At 38.1% G+C, this 17,544-nt stretch overlaps 1 protein-coding gene across 1 annotated transcript in view; it reads left to right on the top strand.

The window, feature by feature from the left end:
* Window positions 1–7,636, top strand: part of galnt18b (UDP-N-acetyl-alpha-D-galactosamine:polypeptide N-acetylgalactosaminyltransferase 18b) — a 132,978-nt gene extending 125,342 nt beyond the window's left edge. Inside the window, exon 11 of the mRNA XM_089118932.1 lies at window positions 7,004–7,636. Coding sequence (XP_088975058.1) covers window positions 7,004–7,150 — 147 coding nt within the window. The 3' untranslated portion in view covers window positions 7,151–7,636. The remainder of the gene's footprint in view (window positions 1–7,003) is intronic.
* Window positions 7,637–17,544: the final 9,908 nt, after the last annotated feature.

The raw sequence follows: 17,544 nt of genomic DNA, 5'->3' as shown, positions 1-17,544 counted from the left end.
CAATCTACCAAAAATGTATTTCAGGCAGTTGTTGCCTATGTTGTTATCATTAACTACACTCTCAGAAAAAAAGGTACAAAAGCTGTCACTGGGGCTGTACCTTTTCAAAAGGTACACTTTTACCCAAAGGCTGCATATTGGTACCTTAGTGGTACATATTAGCACCTAAAATGTACATATTAACACATAAAATATACATTTTAGGATCTAAAATAGACATATTAGTTCCTGAAATGTACATATTAACACTCAAAATGTACATATTAGCACCTAAAATGTACATGTTAACACCTAAAATGTACATATTAGCACCTAAATTGCACATATTAGCACCTGAAATGTACATATTAACACTAAATATTTACATATTAGCACCTATAATGTACATATTAGCACCTAAAATGGACATATTAGCTCCTGAAATACATAGTAACACTCAAAATGTACATATTAGCACCTAAAATGTACATATTAACACCTAAAATGCACATATAACACCTAAAATGTACTTATTAGCACCTAAAATGTACATATTAACACCTAAAATGTACATATTAGCACCTAAGATGGACATATTAGCTCCTTAAATATACATATTAACACTAAAAATGTACATATTAGCACCTAAAATGCACATATTAGCACCTAAAATGCACATATTAGCACCTCAAATGTACATATTAGCAACTAAAATGCACATATTAGCACCTAAAATGCACATATTAGCACCTCAAATGTACATATTAGCACCTAAAATGCACATATTAGCACCTAAAATGCACATATTAGCACCTAAAATCCACATATTAGCACCTCAAATGTACATATTAGCACCTACAATGGACAAAAGTTTAGCTTTTGAAAAGGTACCTTGGTTTTTCCAAGGTAAAACCTTGAAAAGGTTTTGAAAAGGCTCCAGTGACAGCTTTTGTACATTTTTTTTCTGAGAGTGTAAAAGCATAAAACATTTGAATTACTTGAAATAAAATTATAAACACACACAGTTATGATCAGAATTATTCCCATCCTTTGTAAACATGATCAAAGAAAGCTATCCGTTTGATCTTTAATTTTTAGAAAATCACAAAAGTCTAAACTTTCATTAATGTAAAATAGTGAAGGGGGGGGGGTTATTATGTATAATAACATTAATAAAGTTATTATACATAACAACATTATGAAATAAAAAAAATTTCTAATACATATTGGCCACAACTATTGGTAGTAAAACGTATCCCTTTAATAATTAGCACACGACTGTCTAGGAACATACAATTATCCAGCCGTGACTTCCTGTTTCACAAGAGTATAAATATGTGGTAACACAAAATATATTATAAATCATCCATCATATATAGCCTGGATGCCAGCCAGAAACCCGCCCACAGCAGTTTTTGGTTGGGAATTTCAATCTGGACTGGAGTAATTATGATCGATTCAGAAATGGTCGGGCCAATCAAATTGCCAGGGCGGGGTTTATACGATGATGGACAGATGATCTGCAGGGACGTAATCATCACTTTAATAAAGATCGCTTGGATTTAACTGGTTTCCCTCAAAGTTGACTGCAGCTGGAGATCTGAGATGTATATATTCCGCTTTCACGTCTGTTGTTGTAAAAGAAATTTCACATTTATTTTAAAAGACGAACAGAGAACTGCAATTAAGGCATTTGTCGATCAGAAAGATGTTTGCCATCCTTCCTACGGGATTCGGCAAATGTTTATTTTATCAGCCCTCTCTGACGGTCGCTAATAAGACGGGACGCAGTGAAAACCCTGTGGTCATTGTGGTTTCTCCTTTGGTCGCACTCATGGAGGACCAAGTAAAAGAAGCAACACTCATTATTTTACCACGTCTTCCAGTGTGAGTACAGTTGAGTTCTGTTGACAACTATGCATAGATCAACGTACTGCGTTGCTCTGATTGGTTATAGGTCTATCCAATTGAATACAAAGTTTTTTTTTTTCCTGGTTCGGTTAAGACTCGCCTCATTCTGACTAGAATATGAGTATGACTAAGTCAGGCTAATCACAGAGAGTATAAATCCAAAGAATATAGTTCTGATGTGCAGGAAAAGATTGTTTAGCCTCACAAAACACGAAAATTGTGATAGTTACGTTCCAATCAACTAACGATGTTACAAATCTGCCTAGAAGAGGATGTGTGTGTATATTGACTTGTGGTGAGGAGGAGAGTTTGAGTGCAGACTCTCCAAGAATGTAGTTGAGTGTTGGGATTAGAAAGCCTTAAAGGGTACATAAATCATTCATTTTTACTTATAAATCATACATTTGTGGTCTATATAAAACATAACTGTAATGCTTGGGTCTGAATTCCTCATTATTAAAGCTCCACAGGCCCCTTTTCTGATGTGCGTCTGTGAGCGACCCGTTTCAAAGCGGCCCCTTTAATTAAAATGGAGTTGCGTCTTTCCCCGCCCTCTCTCCAGGTCGATGAGTTCACACTCGGTTCAACTCCCCGCGTCCGGCCATTATTGTAGTTTGATTAGAGATATACGATTTTATACCATGGTCTGGGTGAATACTCGATTCTGATTGGCTGCAGGGTGTCCGTTAAAAAGTGATAGAGGACACCTAGTAAAGTAGTTCTGAGCTGTGTCTGAAATCGCTCCCTATCCACTAAATAGTGCACTATATCGGGTGTCGGCCATTTTGTAGTGGTGTCCGAATTCTGAGTGAACGACATCATTCCCTACATTCATTCACTACTTTTACCCACAATCCTCTCTGAATTCGAGTGTACATTCGATGTACACTCGCTGAAGCCCTATTTCCCACAATCCAATGCGGAGAGAACTGAGCGCGCATGAAAGTTCGGCGCGAGCAAGTTTAAACCAGAGATTACATTACATCCAGTGGAGGATTTGAAAAATATCCGTTAATCGTCGTTTTGAACATAATAACGGTCGCCGGAGGGCGCTCGACGACACGTCATCTGTGAACGTGAGAGTTAATGTACAATTTCAGTCGATGAAACTACAAAGCTGGCACGGAGGTATAATTACAAAATAAAGTCATTATGATTGTTATTGTTGTTAATATTATTTTATAAACTAGGTAATGTAAGATAAAAGGAGTTTTATCAGTACGCGTGACGAAGCCTTTTCTGCGACAGCTCCAACTCTCCGACGCACAGTGTAAACGTCAGCGTCCGAATTCACTCACTTCATCTCCTTCACTCCTTGCAGATATAGTGCACTCAAATGCCATACACTATATAGGGATTAGTGAATGAGTGAACGAGTGAGCGGTTTCAGACACAGCTCTGGTGAAACTGCCTGTTTACCATTCGAAATGAATAAATAAATGCGCTGCCTACAACGGCTGTGAGTAACCATAGCAACAGGCAGTCACATGCTCTATCATCTAACGTTAGATATTATAGCCTAATACAACAATGAGCGACTTCGTGCTATTTCTTTTAACATTTATGGAGAATATGGCAACTTTGACGACTGGTATGCTGCTGAAGAAAGAAAAAATGTAAATAAAACGGAGAAAATTACACCGCTGCTCCTCTGCTCCATTGATTGAACTCTATTGGTAACGACACGACGTAACTTGCGACCATAGTTGGATAACGATGCTTTCGGGAAACGCACCCCTGAATGAGACCCTGCGGGAGTTTTACGCAGCTGTCCAGACAACCAAGGCAGGAGAAGGCTGAACGTTACAGCGTTTCAAGCCTAAGGAGCCTGAGGCAAATGACCCTCTCTTTGATCTGATTAATTTATTGCCCTCTATAACGTTATAACGTTAAGCGCAAATCGCTGGAGATCAGAGCTAATTGTTTTCTTATTGTTGTTTGATTAATTGTTTTATGTGTAATAAAAAAAAAAACTATGCCTACCTTTGTGTTTCATGAAAAAAAAAATGCATTTGTGAACCTGAAGGGATACGAGCTGCGGACTATATCTCCGGTTGCTAAATAAACAGTCAGGCAGGCAAGGCAAGTTATTATTTGTAAAAACTAGATTTAGCCTAATTAAAATATAAACTAATGTTTTATTTGGCAAGTGACCATGGTATAAGCGGGTTAATGCCCTCCGAGGTGTCCATTGTCAGGTTTTAATGGACTTCGGCGGAGGCAACCGTCCTCCGCTGCGCGTCGGCCGGTTTACGCCTCGCCGTCGTCCATTAAAACCTGACAATGGACACCTCGTCGGGCATTAACCCTTACATATACTATAGCTTCAAAGAACATTTTTAGTCACTCGTTAACAAAATGTCAACAACGGAAGACTTGTCCATCAAGCCTTACATATTCGAGCCAGAGCGAGCGAGTTGAAAAAGACGACGACGAACCTGCAGAACAACGTCTTCATATGGATGCAGGGGTATGTAACGTTAAGTTAACTATGTTGTGTTATTACTGAAATTTCTCTTGTTAAAACAAGCACACTGACAAGATAAGTGACTACGGTCCAATCTTACCACTAAAAATCTGTATTAATAATAACATAATAACTTACACTAAATGATAGAAGGAATTTACCCCTCATTCAGACGAACTCGATCGGCAAACCCTTCTTTATACTGGCGGAGGTTGTTGAAGTGGGAATCCTTGAAGTGCTTCAGGTCACTACATCCAACAACCGAACATTTTGACTTGCCCTCGTAACTTTTGCATCATTGAGCTCGGACTACAAAATCGGAGTGAGAAATAATAATGACGGATTGCTCGAAGTGTCGGGCCGGTAGTCGATGTCCTTATTTGTCAGTTCCGCTGCAAATACGGTGACGTGATAGTTCAAAAAACATCATAGAGAACAAAAAAATCTGAACAGGTTGAAAAATATGACCAAAACAGAATCTAAAGATATAAACGAAGCACCTGAAGAGAATAATTTCATCTTTTATGTACTTATAAACACTCCAAATATACAACAAAATGCATTTAAGGGCCCTTTAAAAAATCATCAAACAGCACCTACAGTACATAACCACTTTGTTTGGGTGGGTTTCACAGGGATGAAATATCTATTGACCTGTTAAACTCTAATGCTTGTAGCTTTATATCTTGTTCTGCAGCACAGATAACCCTTCTTAAAGAAACTTATAGTGAATGTAAGCCTCTACCTGAAGACCTCCTGACCACAGCTGTGTCAGACGCCTTGAGCTCCTCTCAAAGAGTCTGTGGGACCGCATAAACCCGGGTCTTAAGGCCACAGGCGTTCTCTTCTGTGAAAAGCGGGTTAAAATGAATGCTGGCAGTGGAAAAAATCCGCCACCCTATCTCAGTCCTGCAGTCCCATCCTCCTCGGCTTGAGATCAGGAAGAGAATGCTTCCCTCTAGCTTTTAACCTCTTCTCTCATGTCTAAGCCTGCAGTGCTGCTGTTCCCTCGCAGATACACCAGATCAAGCCCTTTTCAGAAGAGGAGATGAAAGATGAATATGAATTTGATGTGCTTGATGTCTCTAAAGTTTGACCCAAACCTTCAACCTGCTCATGTTATTTTCTTCATGGGCCAATATGAACCCCTAAAATGCTGTCGAGATTATGACTATCACTAAGTCGAAATTATTAGTAGCATTTCTCATTACCATAGCACAAGCATTTTCTAAGTCTAAACAAATTTAGTGCGATAGAAAATGAATACAATAAATGTCCCTGAAACATACAGTAACATGTTTCATGTCTCATTAGTAATCATAAAAGTTCACTCTCAGAAAAAAAAAGGTACAAAAGTTGTCACTGGGGCTGTACCTTTTCAAAAGGTAAACTTTTGTCCATTTCATGAGCTAATAAGTATATTTTAGGTGTTAATATGTACATTTTGGGTGCTAAAATGTACATTTTAAGTGTTAATATGTACATTTTAGGTGCTAATATGTCAATTTCATGAGGTAATATGTCCATTTTAGGTGGTAATATGTACATTTTAGGTACTAATATGTACATTTTAAGTGTTAATATGTACATTTTAGTTGCTAATATGTACATTTTAGATGCTAATATGTCAATTTCATGAGCTAATATGTCCTTTTTAGGTGGTAGTATGTCCATTTTAGGTGCTAATATGTACATTTTAGGTGTTAATATGTCCATTTCAAGATATGTCAATTTCATGAGCTAATATGTCCATTTTAGGTGGTAATGTGTACATTTTAGGTACTAATATGTACATTTTAAGTGCTAATATGTCCTTTTTAGGTGGTAGTATGCCCATTTTAGGTGCTAACATGTACATTTTAGGTGTTAATATGTACATTTTAGGTGCTAATATGTACCACTAAGGTACCAATATGCAGTCTTTGGGTACAAAAGTGTACCTTTTGAAAAGGTACAGCCCCAGCGACAGCTTTTGTACCTTTTTTTTCTGAGAGTGTATAGCACACATACATTTTTGTATTATTACATAAATACTAAAATGTATAATATCAACAGAAGCTAAACCAATTTTTAACAAGGTTAGAGATATGCTAAATGTTATGAATCCTTTTAGGTTTAGTGACAAATATGCTCAATGTCATCAAATATATATAATGCACATACCTAAAAGGTTCACACTGTCCTTTTTACATATGTTACATGTACGTTTATGTATAATAATTAAAACTGCAACTAGGACTCCTTAAAACAAAGTGTAACTTCATTCCATAATGAAAGTTATTGCCAATTCTAAATGTATATGTTTTTTATAGATTATAGGTTAGGGGCTCAAACATATTGACATAATTGTAAAATGTGCCTATGGAAATACATTTGTGCTAAAGATTTTAAAAGGTATGGATACTTTTACCTTTTAAATGCCGTCAAAAGATGCGTAAGTTAAGTACGAACGACTACATTTTCTTATGACATCACACTATACTGGCAGATTTTGCTGATCATGAATTGGGAAAGGTTATCCTCATTGAAAGGGAATTTTGGGAGAAGACGGATGAAGCCCTGATATCTCCATCCATACAGGAACATACCTGGGGACAGTCAAAGGAGTCTGTGATGAAATATATATTTTCTTTCTCTGTTTTTCAGGGAGGCTCCATCCAGAATACAAAGTCAAAGCGATGCCTTGAACTCGTGGAGAACAATGACAATGAGTTTGGATTTCAGCTGACCCTCCAAAAATGCACTGGCCAGAACTGGACCATCACCAATCTGTTGCCTGGTAGCAACTTATGATGGGACTGAAGAAGAAGAATTTGGAATTATGAAAAGCTTAAGCACCTGGATGTCTCTATTTGACTTTGACATCTTATGATAAATGTTAAACATTTTTCTTAGCTACTGTACTTGTGCATATTGATAAGCCACATGTGGCCGATATTGCATTGTGTTTAATGAGGATCTACACTGTACTGAGATTTATTTTGTGCAAGGTGTACTTGGTTTTGTCTCGACTTGAAGGTTGTATCGGCTCCAATGCACACTTTGAAGCCATAATTGCTACTATGTAGCAAAGCTTTGGCAACGTTCTTGCTGTATTTCTTTCTAGTGTCTCAGGTTTGTAGGTTGAGATTATTTTGAAGTAACTCAATACATTTTTGGGACATGCCAATATGTTGGAACATATCTAGATACAATCAACTGTTTTATATCTACATGTACAGTAAATATTCTCAGTATTTATAAGTAATGGCAGTAAAAAGAACAAATGCTATGACAAATTGTGAGTTCTGCTGTTCAAGTTTTTTCAAGACTTCCTGTGAGCAGAGACTTATCTACAGTTGTCATAACAGATTAGGTTTCCTCGAGTAAAACTCAATGTTTGTTTCTTCAGCTACGTGGAATACACTTGTCGCGAGTGCCATGTAGCTGAAGAAACAAACAATATTATATTATATGTGACTGGGTGAAATGGAAGAAATACACACCGGAAGCAAACTATGCTTTTCTTTATTCTGACACCTGTTGTAAATAAGGCTATGTTTACACGGAAACGATCTGGCGATCACTTTTTATTCAGTGTTTAGACGAGCGTTATGGGTGGGTAACGCAAACGTGTGTGAAATTCGATGTACTCCAGGCAGCTAGGTGGCACTGTGAAGCACTGCCACACAACAACGCCAAGTCCGCACGCCTGCGTACAACCTTCACTGTCGAGCAGACTTAGACGGGAACGTGACGGTGGAGCGTTTTTATGATTTCCACTCTGGAGGGTGGTTTCACTTTTTTGCGTTTTTATGCTCCAAAAACGCCGTCGCCGTGTAAACGAAAGGCACGTCTGGTAAAATATTTTTACGTTTCATACGCGAGCGTTCTCGTGTAAACAGAGCCTAAGTGACAGCGGTCAAACCGTTCTTGTCTGTCAGTCATATAATGGAGGTCTATGGTCACCACCTCAAAGAGCATGCACAGAGAAGTCCAAATTAAACATGATTTAATGACTCGTAAACGTATGTACACATTGATGGCCTAAGACATGAAATGAGCGGTTTGGTTAATCATGTTTAATTTGGACTTTTCTGTGCATGCTCTTTGAGGTGGTGACCATAGACCTCCATAAAAAAAAAATCAATTGAAACTACTACGGAAACAAAGACACCTATATCTTGGATGCCCTTGAGGTAAGCTAAAACATACCAAAAATTAATTTCAAAGTGAATTATCCCTTTAATACCAGTCAAATTAGGTGGTTGGTGGTGGTTGAGGAGATTTCCGCTTCAATGTAAAGCGCTTTGAGTACAGAACAGCGCTATATAATTGTAACAAATTATTATTGAAGAAAAAACCTGAGGGACAAAGAAGTAATGTGTCTCCGACTGCATTAAATATGGGTATAATTAAGGTTCACAATGTGTTTTATGTAGGGAATTATTAGCTTTATTATTGTAATTGTGATTTGAATCTCATTTTGCTGCTTGTATATCAAAGCTAACAGAACAAAGGCATGAAATCACAATGAAACAGCAGCTCTCATGCCTTTCATGTTTTAACAAACAGAATGAGTTTCTCTTTGTGGATGGTCAGACTTAAAAAAAAAACTCTTCTAAAGAGGCAAACTAATTTAATTTAAACTCAGATTCCTCATTAATTTAATCCATACATGATCTTCAGTGGGAAAAAAAAGAACCCATTACATATCCACTGTAATTGAATTATTTGCAGTAATTATTTTTTTGAATGTAGTTAAATAGAAAATCATGCCATTGTGTGAAGGTGAAGTTAAGCTCCTTATTTGAAGCACGTTTTTAAAAAGTTTTCAGGCCCCCAAGCCGCTGTTGTCATGTAAATGAACGACCAAAACGCCAGCAAAATGTTCCGTTTTTTTAGTAACACAGCTGTGTTGTGTAAACGCTTCCTCGATGTTTGAACTTTTGGGGGAGAACGCATGAATGGCATAAAATTAGGCCTAGTCAATGAACAGTAAACAAAGGGGTGATGAACTGAGAAATCAAATTTTCCTTGAGCTTTTGACATCAAGAGGTTATCATATTATGAGAATATCCTGTAAGTTTCAGAACTGAAAACGTTCTTGTTAGTCCAATAAAAGCTTTTATTGACACCAGCCTCGGCAAACGACTCATTTTTCAAAGTGGGGAACTATGAAGTCAAAGAGGATAGAACACCACCCATGCAGAAGAAGATCAACTGCTACTTCAACACGGCCGGTTTAGCCCCGCCCATCGATTCGCGCATTACACGCATAGCTAAATAACATAGATGCCTACCCTAATCTTCTTCTTCTGTTAGCTAAATTTAGTATCCATAAATGTAAATTTGGTGGAAACAAGCCTTTGTTTTTAATTTTAAGAGCAGAAATTCAACAATACCTAAAAACAATACTGGGTTTGAAAAATAAGAAAGCTGCAAAATGTGTATCTATATGTAAACATTTTCACATTTTTGTTTAACTTAAGTTTGTCACTGCTTTGTTTGTCTTTTCTTGTTTTTTTAATTTAGTTTATTCATTGTACCCCTGACTGTAATTGTAATTCTTGAAATTTAAAAAAAAAAAAAAAAAAAAAAAAAAAAAAAGATGCCTACCCTAATGATGACAAACCGGATCGAGCTACCGAGCAATACAAAATATTTTGCTGTGCCTGGTTGTGGAAGAAGACAGTCGCTGCATTTGTTTCCTCTGGAATCCAATAGGACTGGATAAACTTTATTTTAATGACGTTCCAGCTGATGAGGTAAAACATTGTCCGGTTCGCTTTATTTCACTGAGGATTGTTGTGTAAACAAGACTGGATTTGCAGACCGATTAAGAGTAAAGAACGCTGGTGCTGTGCCGTCTATATTGGATCTGATTGGAATTGTGCAACACACGGACTCTGGGTCGAACATGTAGCAGTTATGGGCAAATCATTCCGGCTGCCATTTTACAACATTGGACGTTCAAAACAATTTTCCCCACGTACATCGACGAGGTAAGTTGAAAAACTCATTATAATATGCAAAACTGTTATCCACTCATAGCAGTGGGCGTTTACTTAAAAGTCTTCAGTGCGAAACGCCCATAAAATTCGTGCGTTTCTCAGCTGGGCTCAAAGCTAGTAGGGTAGAAGTTAGCTTATTATTCATTTTGATGTATTTGAATGCAAAAACCAAACGAACGTAATAAGTTCACCTCAGACAACAATATAATGAAATTTAAAAAGCCAGTTCATCGTACTTTATTTGAAGCAGCACTATGCAGGTTTTTATTTACCTTAACTAATGGGCTCTATGCACGGCGGTATTTCCGGTGAAGGTGTTGTAAGGATGCTCGATAACTTCCGCCGATCATAGAGTCCAATTATACAATACCGAGAATTTATACTGAATTTTACACTCCATGGTTATACTAAAGAAACGTTAGTCACAAAAACAGATAAAACAGACACCCCTCGTTGTGTTTATGCTTCTTATTAAAATTATATTAAATAAACATAACTATATATAAAATTACATCTAAACGTATGTACGTTTTGTTTCAAAGACTGGAGGACATTCAATTTTGAAGACTCTGCCATAATCCCGTTTTCCTCCGCTTTAATCTCCACAACCGGAAATGGACGAGCATCCTTGCGTCAAATGTGGAATTTATGCGTGCATAGCCCATAGCTTCGGAGTTATTGCAATGGTCATATGACTATTTTCGGGTTGAATGTTGGACGTCTCGCCCCTGTTGCCTGTGAGAGGAAAAACACCCTTGCAACTTTGAGCCGGCGGACCGCTGGCCGCAGCAAAAGGAAGTGTCGCGCGATATCAGGTCTCGCGATGTAACGAATTGCTTTACGGCAAGAAAGATCTGCTAAAATGAGCGTCAAACAGAAATGACCCGGCGTCGTATACATGTGGTGTTCGAGGCGCATACAATACAGACTGCCGATAGTTCAACAGGGCACAGCTCTTAAAGGGGCCACGCCTTATTTCCACTCGTTACAGGGGGAGGGGATCAGGTCATGAGTTCAGAGACATCTCTACGTGAGTGCTATTAACGACAGTACTTGTACTCCACAGCGACTCTAGGGGCCACAGTTTGACAAAAACGGAAATCCTGCATAGTGTGGCTTTAAATATTATTGCAATACAATAATAATACAGCAGTAAAGAGTTTCTATCATAATTTTCAGCCTAAACACATTAAAATGTAAGTTATTATTCATTGAAAATCTTGCCTGAAATCTAATGTGTAATTTCCCATTTTCTAAAGTCATGACAATTACAAGAATACAAGAACCAATGGCTTTGGTGTGATTTATATCAATTATTTATGCAGTGCCAGGTCACTGTACAGTATGCTTTTGTGTGGAAAGGCGCACCTTGTACATTTTCCAAAGAAAAAAGAAAGTAATATGGTTTGAAACAACGCCAGATACCAAGCAAATTTTTCATTTTGAGTTGAACTCTCCCTTTAAAAAACTCCATTGATACTGTTGTTCCCTACATGGTGGTAAACAGCTTTGCAGTTCACGTGTCAAAGATTTTATTCTCAAATGATATCTGGATTCTCCCTGTTGCGGGAGTTGTGTGCGTCGATGGCATAGATGTTTTCTTTAAACTCTCTCGCTCTTTCTCTCTCTCTGGTGTGTATCAAGGAAAGAGACGAGTGGCACTTTCTGTTCTCAACTTGCCAGTCCTCATTAGCATCTACAGTTCTGCTGGGCCAGAGGGATGTTTGCCATTAAATATACATGCGCATCCACTTCTACCACCCTCACACTACCACAAAAGTCTGGGAAATATTTGCTTTTGCTACTACTTCATGCATGTTGTTAAAGTACAACTCAAAGGTTTACAATTTAACAGTGCATAGCAAATGATAGACAAAACCACACATGGAAGCCATAAATCAAGAACGCCAGCTGATGCGTATGTGTGCTCGCAAAGGCGGCCTGCCAAAAAGATTCTCTGAAAAATTGTGATCTCCGCATTCATTGTAAACGCAGGGCAGCGAAGCACAATGTCAACACGTCTCCTCTTATCTAATCGTTTAATAGGAGTCACTCAGATCAATATTCCATTCAGGCATTCAGTTGGCAGTGTCCTGGCTCAATGTGTCCTTCCATCCAAAGATGATCAAAGAGTTTCTGAAAAAGCAAAGTTACCTAAGCGTTGTGCAAAGCCACTGCATGCGAGGAACCGATACTTATTTTAGCACTCCAGAACTACTTCTGAGATTATATTATTCAGTTATTATATTAGCGTTACCCCTGGAACAGTATTGTGTGCAGGTGAAGTACTGAATGTGTTGAGAGTTCAAAAGGTTTTTGACCTTTCGAGGTTAAACCAAGGATTACTAGACGTATTTTTAAGTTAAAATTCTTTCTTCTATTCCTGTTGAGTGTCTCTCAGAATTCAATAGAAAATGTCTTTTAAATTCCGGTTACCTGAATTTGAATTAAAGGGGCTATGTGTAGGTTTTTACTTAAAAAACATTTTAAGATAGTCTTCATTTGTACATTTATGAGCTAACCATAAAATAATAGAAAGAATGACACCTTGACTGTCCACTACGGTTACCTCTGTCAGCCTGTAGGTCAATTGTGTGTGGAGGAGTCAGGTCCGAATTGGCGTGGAAATTCACGAAATGTGACGTCATGCGCGTTCTCTTCTAGGGCTGTTGGAACGAATTCCGAAATTCGAATATAATTCGAATATTAAAAAAATCAATACTATTCGAGTGCTAAAGTTACTATTCGAATATTGCTTTTATATATATTTAAAAATAAATATATACTTCCGAAGTGACCAGGTGTAAACGGCCCCTTATCGCATTCTTATTAATAATAGGAGAGCGCGGGACTAGCTCATTCGCAAGGTCTCGTTCACTCCCTCTCTGCCACGCACGCGCCGCGCACTATGTATGTTATGCGCGGATTCCGTGAGATTTTAACTAATTTGCGGCCATCAGGGAGACGCTATCAATATGCGGGAGACTCCCGGAACTTCCAATGCAATATGACGATCACATCACCTCAGATCTGAGCCCCTATTCATCGCCGCAATCTATCGCAAATCAAAGTGAAAGTAAGTCGCAGACGATTAACACTACCATCTTTATTAAAAGTAAAGGAATGAAATGATATTTCAAAATCTGTTGCTTTCGGTGACGTGCACTTCATTATATGTGTATATAGCGCGGGAATTGAAGATCGGATTTATATCTGTTTTGCAAAAACACATTTATGTGACCAGGTGTAAATGGAATCGTTTTGATAAATCAGAGCTATCCGATCTGAGAACGCATGAAGTGGCCAGGTGTAAACAGCCCCTAAATGTTTATTTTAGTAATGTTAGATGTCCCTCTAGTGGGCTGAACGTGTAACAACAACCACAGGCTATAGTGACATTGACGATCCATAAGAATTTGTAATGTCGTAAATATTAATAATAGTATAAATTTGAGCATTTAATATTCTAATATTATTCGAATATTACATAAAATAAGGAATGGAATTCGAATAGTATTATAGAGGAAGATTGACAGCCCTATTCTCTTCTACTTGGGCTTACATCCGTACGGCAGCCATTAATAAACAGACTCTGCGGACCAGCCTCCAGCACAATCCAGAAACCACGGAAACTCGAAAAAAAAAAACTTATCTAGTGCAGCCAACAAGCGTGCGAGCGTGCAAACCGAGAACGAGCATGAGACTGGCTGCAGTTTCTCCAATGGCCACTGGTGTCAGTAATGGGAAGAAATTTCAGAACTTCCACAATGCTCCTTTAAATTTGATAGATGGATGGATGGATGGATGGATGGATGGATGGATGGATGGATGGATGGATGGATGGATGGTGATGCCATATGACATTTCATTGAAATACTACGCACATGGCACGCTTTAGCATCAATAAAACATGCACTGTTATGGGTAGGGTCCGTGCCTCATATTGACACTAAAGAATGCCAGTCACCTGTATGACGCCTTGGGTTCTGTGTGTTATATTGACGCTAAAGGGTGCCATGTGCGTAGTATTTCAACGAAATGTCATATGGCGTCACCTATATGACGCCAAAGGATGGGAACCCAACTCTCAACCCAATAGAGCATCTTTGGGATGTAGTGGAACTTCATGTCTTGGATGTGCATCCCACAAATCTCCATCAACTGCAAGATGCTATCCTATCAATATAGGCCAACATTTCTAAAGAATGCTTTCAGCACCTTGTTGAATCAACGCCACGTAGAATTAAGGCAGTTCTGAAGGCCAAAGGGGGTCAAACACAGTAGTATGGTGTTCCTAATAATCCTTTAGGTGAGTGTATTTTTAATAAAGTGCAAGTAAACACACTTTAAAAAAATAATTTTACTTCATGTATATTTTTCCAAAAGTTCCAAAAGTAAAATTAATTTAAAGTGAGTTAAAATTGGTGGAAGGTGGATATTATTAAGTATTTATATTTGAACTCACGGGAGGTCCAGTATACTTACTTTTCTCAGAGGTTGTGTGGATTTTGCTTTCAGGATTTATGTGTGCTGCTGGTTTCTCGTTTCTCGTTTCTGCAGAGGGAAACAGATGCAATAAGCTGGATGTAGTGCCGTTGTTCCTCTCCTGCGAGTAGATGACAGTTCTCCTGCCCTTGCCCATATCTATTATTTAGATATCTCTCTTTGGGGATGGGGGCAATGAAACTGGATGTCTATAATCAAAGCACGCACACACATACAGCAGCCCTGCTCCTGATACAGCAGCAGAAAATAAAACATAACATGAGTTATTCCAGGCACAAAGTAAGTGCAATATGACAATGGAGAATAGGAGGGTTCAGGTTAGCATATGGAGAGAATCAAGGTATAATCTGAGCTGAGAATGGACATGATTCCCAGTGGAATCCGACGCCGTGGGGGCAGAACAGAGGCTCTCTTTGTTTTCCATGCGGCAGGTGTGTTACAGGTGTGTTTTGTAGAGCAGTCGAATGCACCTGAGACTCCAGCCCTCAGCATGTCAAAATATACTCAGTGGAAAACATCACAATTACTGCAGTGTTGACAGCTTTGTGCTCTAAGTTTTTTTGAACTATTACATAATGGCCAACTTCATGAAACGTGTCCGGATCACATTTCACAAAACCAAAGATGGAAAATGTAATGAGAATTTAGGGTGGAAAGAAGTGTGAATTTACAGTTGTTGTTTTTTTGTTTTTTTCAGTGTCTAATTGCTTAGACACTAAAAGTGGTACTTGAGGCCCAATTAGTGAAATCATTCACTCATGTACCTAATGCAAAAACTTCAAGCACATTATATGCTTTACACTCAGTTTATAATTGTAAAACAGACTTGAGTCCAAATACAGAGACAAGACAGGGACAGAAAAAGATAATCCTCTTCAAGACCACGTACTTAACTATTTTAAGATAATCATTTTGCATTATTATTTGTCTGATGTGTGTATATGAAACTGTGCATGCATATGTGGGACTGTCAACAATGGTGTTGAAACCAGTTCTGGACCAAAGCAGAGCGGTGGAATGACACATTGTCCCAGGTGACAATCGGTCCAAAAATGCGAGAATGTGAGGTGTGTTGTAAGGGCCCATTTTGTCATGATGAAGGAAAACCCCATGCCGTGAAATGGCAGCGCAAAGAGAAATGTTACCCCTGGGACATTGATTATAGCCCTATGGCCAATGACATTTCTGCCTCTCCTTCTTGCTTTTGTGAGGTTGAACCCTGCCTCATCAATATATATGAATTCATGCAGGATTTCCTCAGCATCCATCTGCAAAACTCTCTGAAATACATATGAAGTTCAGGATAGGTCTAGTATACAGTACAGTCCATGTAAAAAGTCATTGTATCACAGTGCTAAGTGAAACCTCCACATACTCATGCCGCACCGTTTGACCCTCTCTGAATTCCACTCAAAAGGCACTCGATGAAGTAGTTTCATTTGAACCTGCGTGCCTTTGTTGATTTAGAAACCTGATGGACATTATTGCAAATGGCATGGGCACTGATAATGTTTGCTTGTAGTTCTTTGAGTCTGATAGCATTATTGGCCAAAACCTTGTTTATTACTCTCTGTCTTGTTCTTGTGTGAAAATGGGCCCCCTTTCTCCTTGTCTTGTCGTTCCCGACCCTCTACCCTATGTAGAGAGTAATACATGTAACTTACTGTACAATATCACAGGAAGGGGTATTACAAGTGCTGATATGGTGCATACCTTAAGCGGCTGATTACTGCAACTGTAGATAGGGCTGGGTATTGAGACAAATTTCACAATTCGATTCGATTTCGATTCACAAGCTTGCAATTCGATTCGATTTCAATTCCAATTCGATTCAATATTGATTATTTTGGATATCAGTTACAATAAATGGAAAATTTTCTCAAGGAAATCAAATGCTGTAAACTATGGGAGTCTAGTTGTAGCTAGGCTTCGTTAGCCTAATATGAAGGTAATAATGAACTGTTTTGTAGCTATACAAACACTTAAATTACACTTTTATTGATTTTTATAATAAGAAGATTATATGAAATATAAACATTTAAATGGTGGCTGTCATAAAAACTTGCCAGATTTATTCAAATATGCATTAAATATTGAAGAACATTAAGATTATAATGCATATGTAATATGGTGTATATATTTAGCAAAATGCTCCTCTCTGGAGTTATTTTTTCTAGCTGACTAACGAGTTGATGTGGGTTTTCTGAGGTAAATATATATGACGATACATGATATTGATTACAAGCTGTTTAACTGACGTCTTTCCACGGTTGAAACGCTGATTGAGCGAATCAATGTGACATGATACGGATTTCGATAAGTTGAACTCTATCTTTTAACACACTTTCAGATGCTCGTTCATGTTTATTTCGCGCTGTGACTGGTATTATTAAGCCGGAAGAGAGATCAGCGCTGCTGCTTCTCTTGAGCTGCGCCAGAGCGATCTCACGCCGCAGCGCCAAAACGCTATTTATGTTTTTGAATTTCTAAAGAAAATGGACGTCATTTGAAAATTGAGACTTTGTTTCTTATCAATAGTAACAAAGGACAAAGATTATTGCGATGTTTTTGGATGTGCGCAATGTCCCATTCATTCAAATGAAAGAGGATGACTAATCGATTCTTGAGATTTAAGAATCGATATCGGTTCGTAAAAATGAGAATCGATTAATATTGAGAAATCGATAT

This window comes from Pimephales promelas, chromosome 1 (genome assembly GCF_988280905.1).
Source record: "Pimephales promelas chromosome 1, fPimPro1.hap1.1, whole genome shotgun sequence".
Taxonomy (NCBI): domain Eukaryota; kingdom Metazoa; phylum Chordata; class Actinopteri; order Cypriniformes; family Leuciscidae; genus Pimephales; species Pimephales promelas.
Note: the sequence above shows the minus strand (reverse complement) of the source record. Positions and strands in the feature narration are given on the sequence as shown.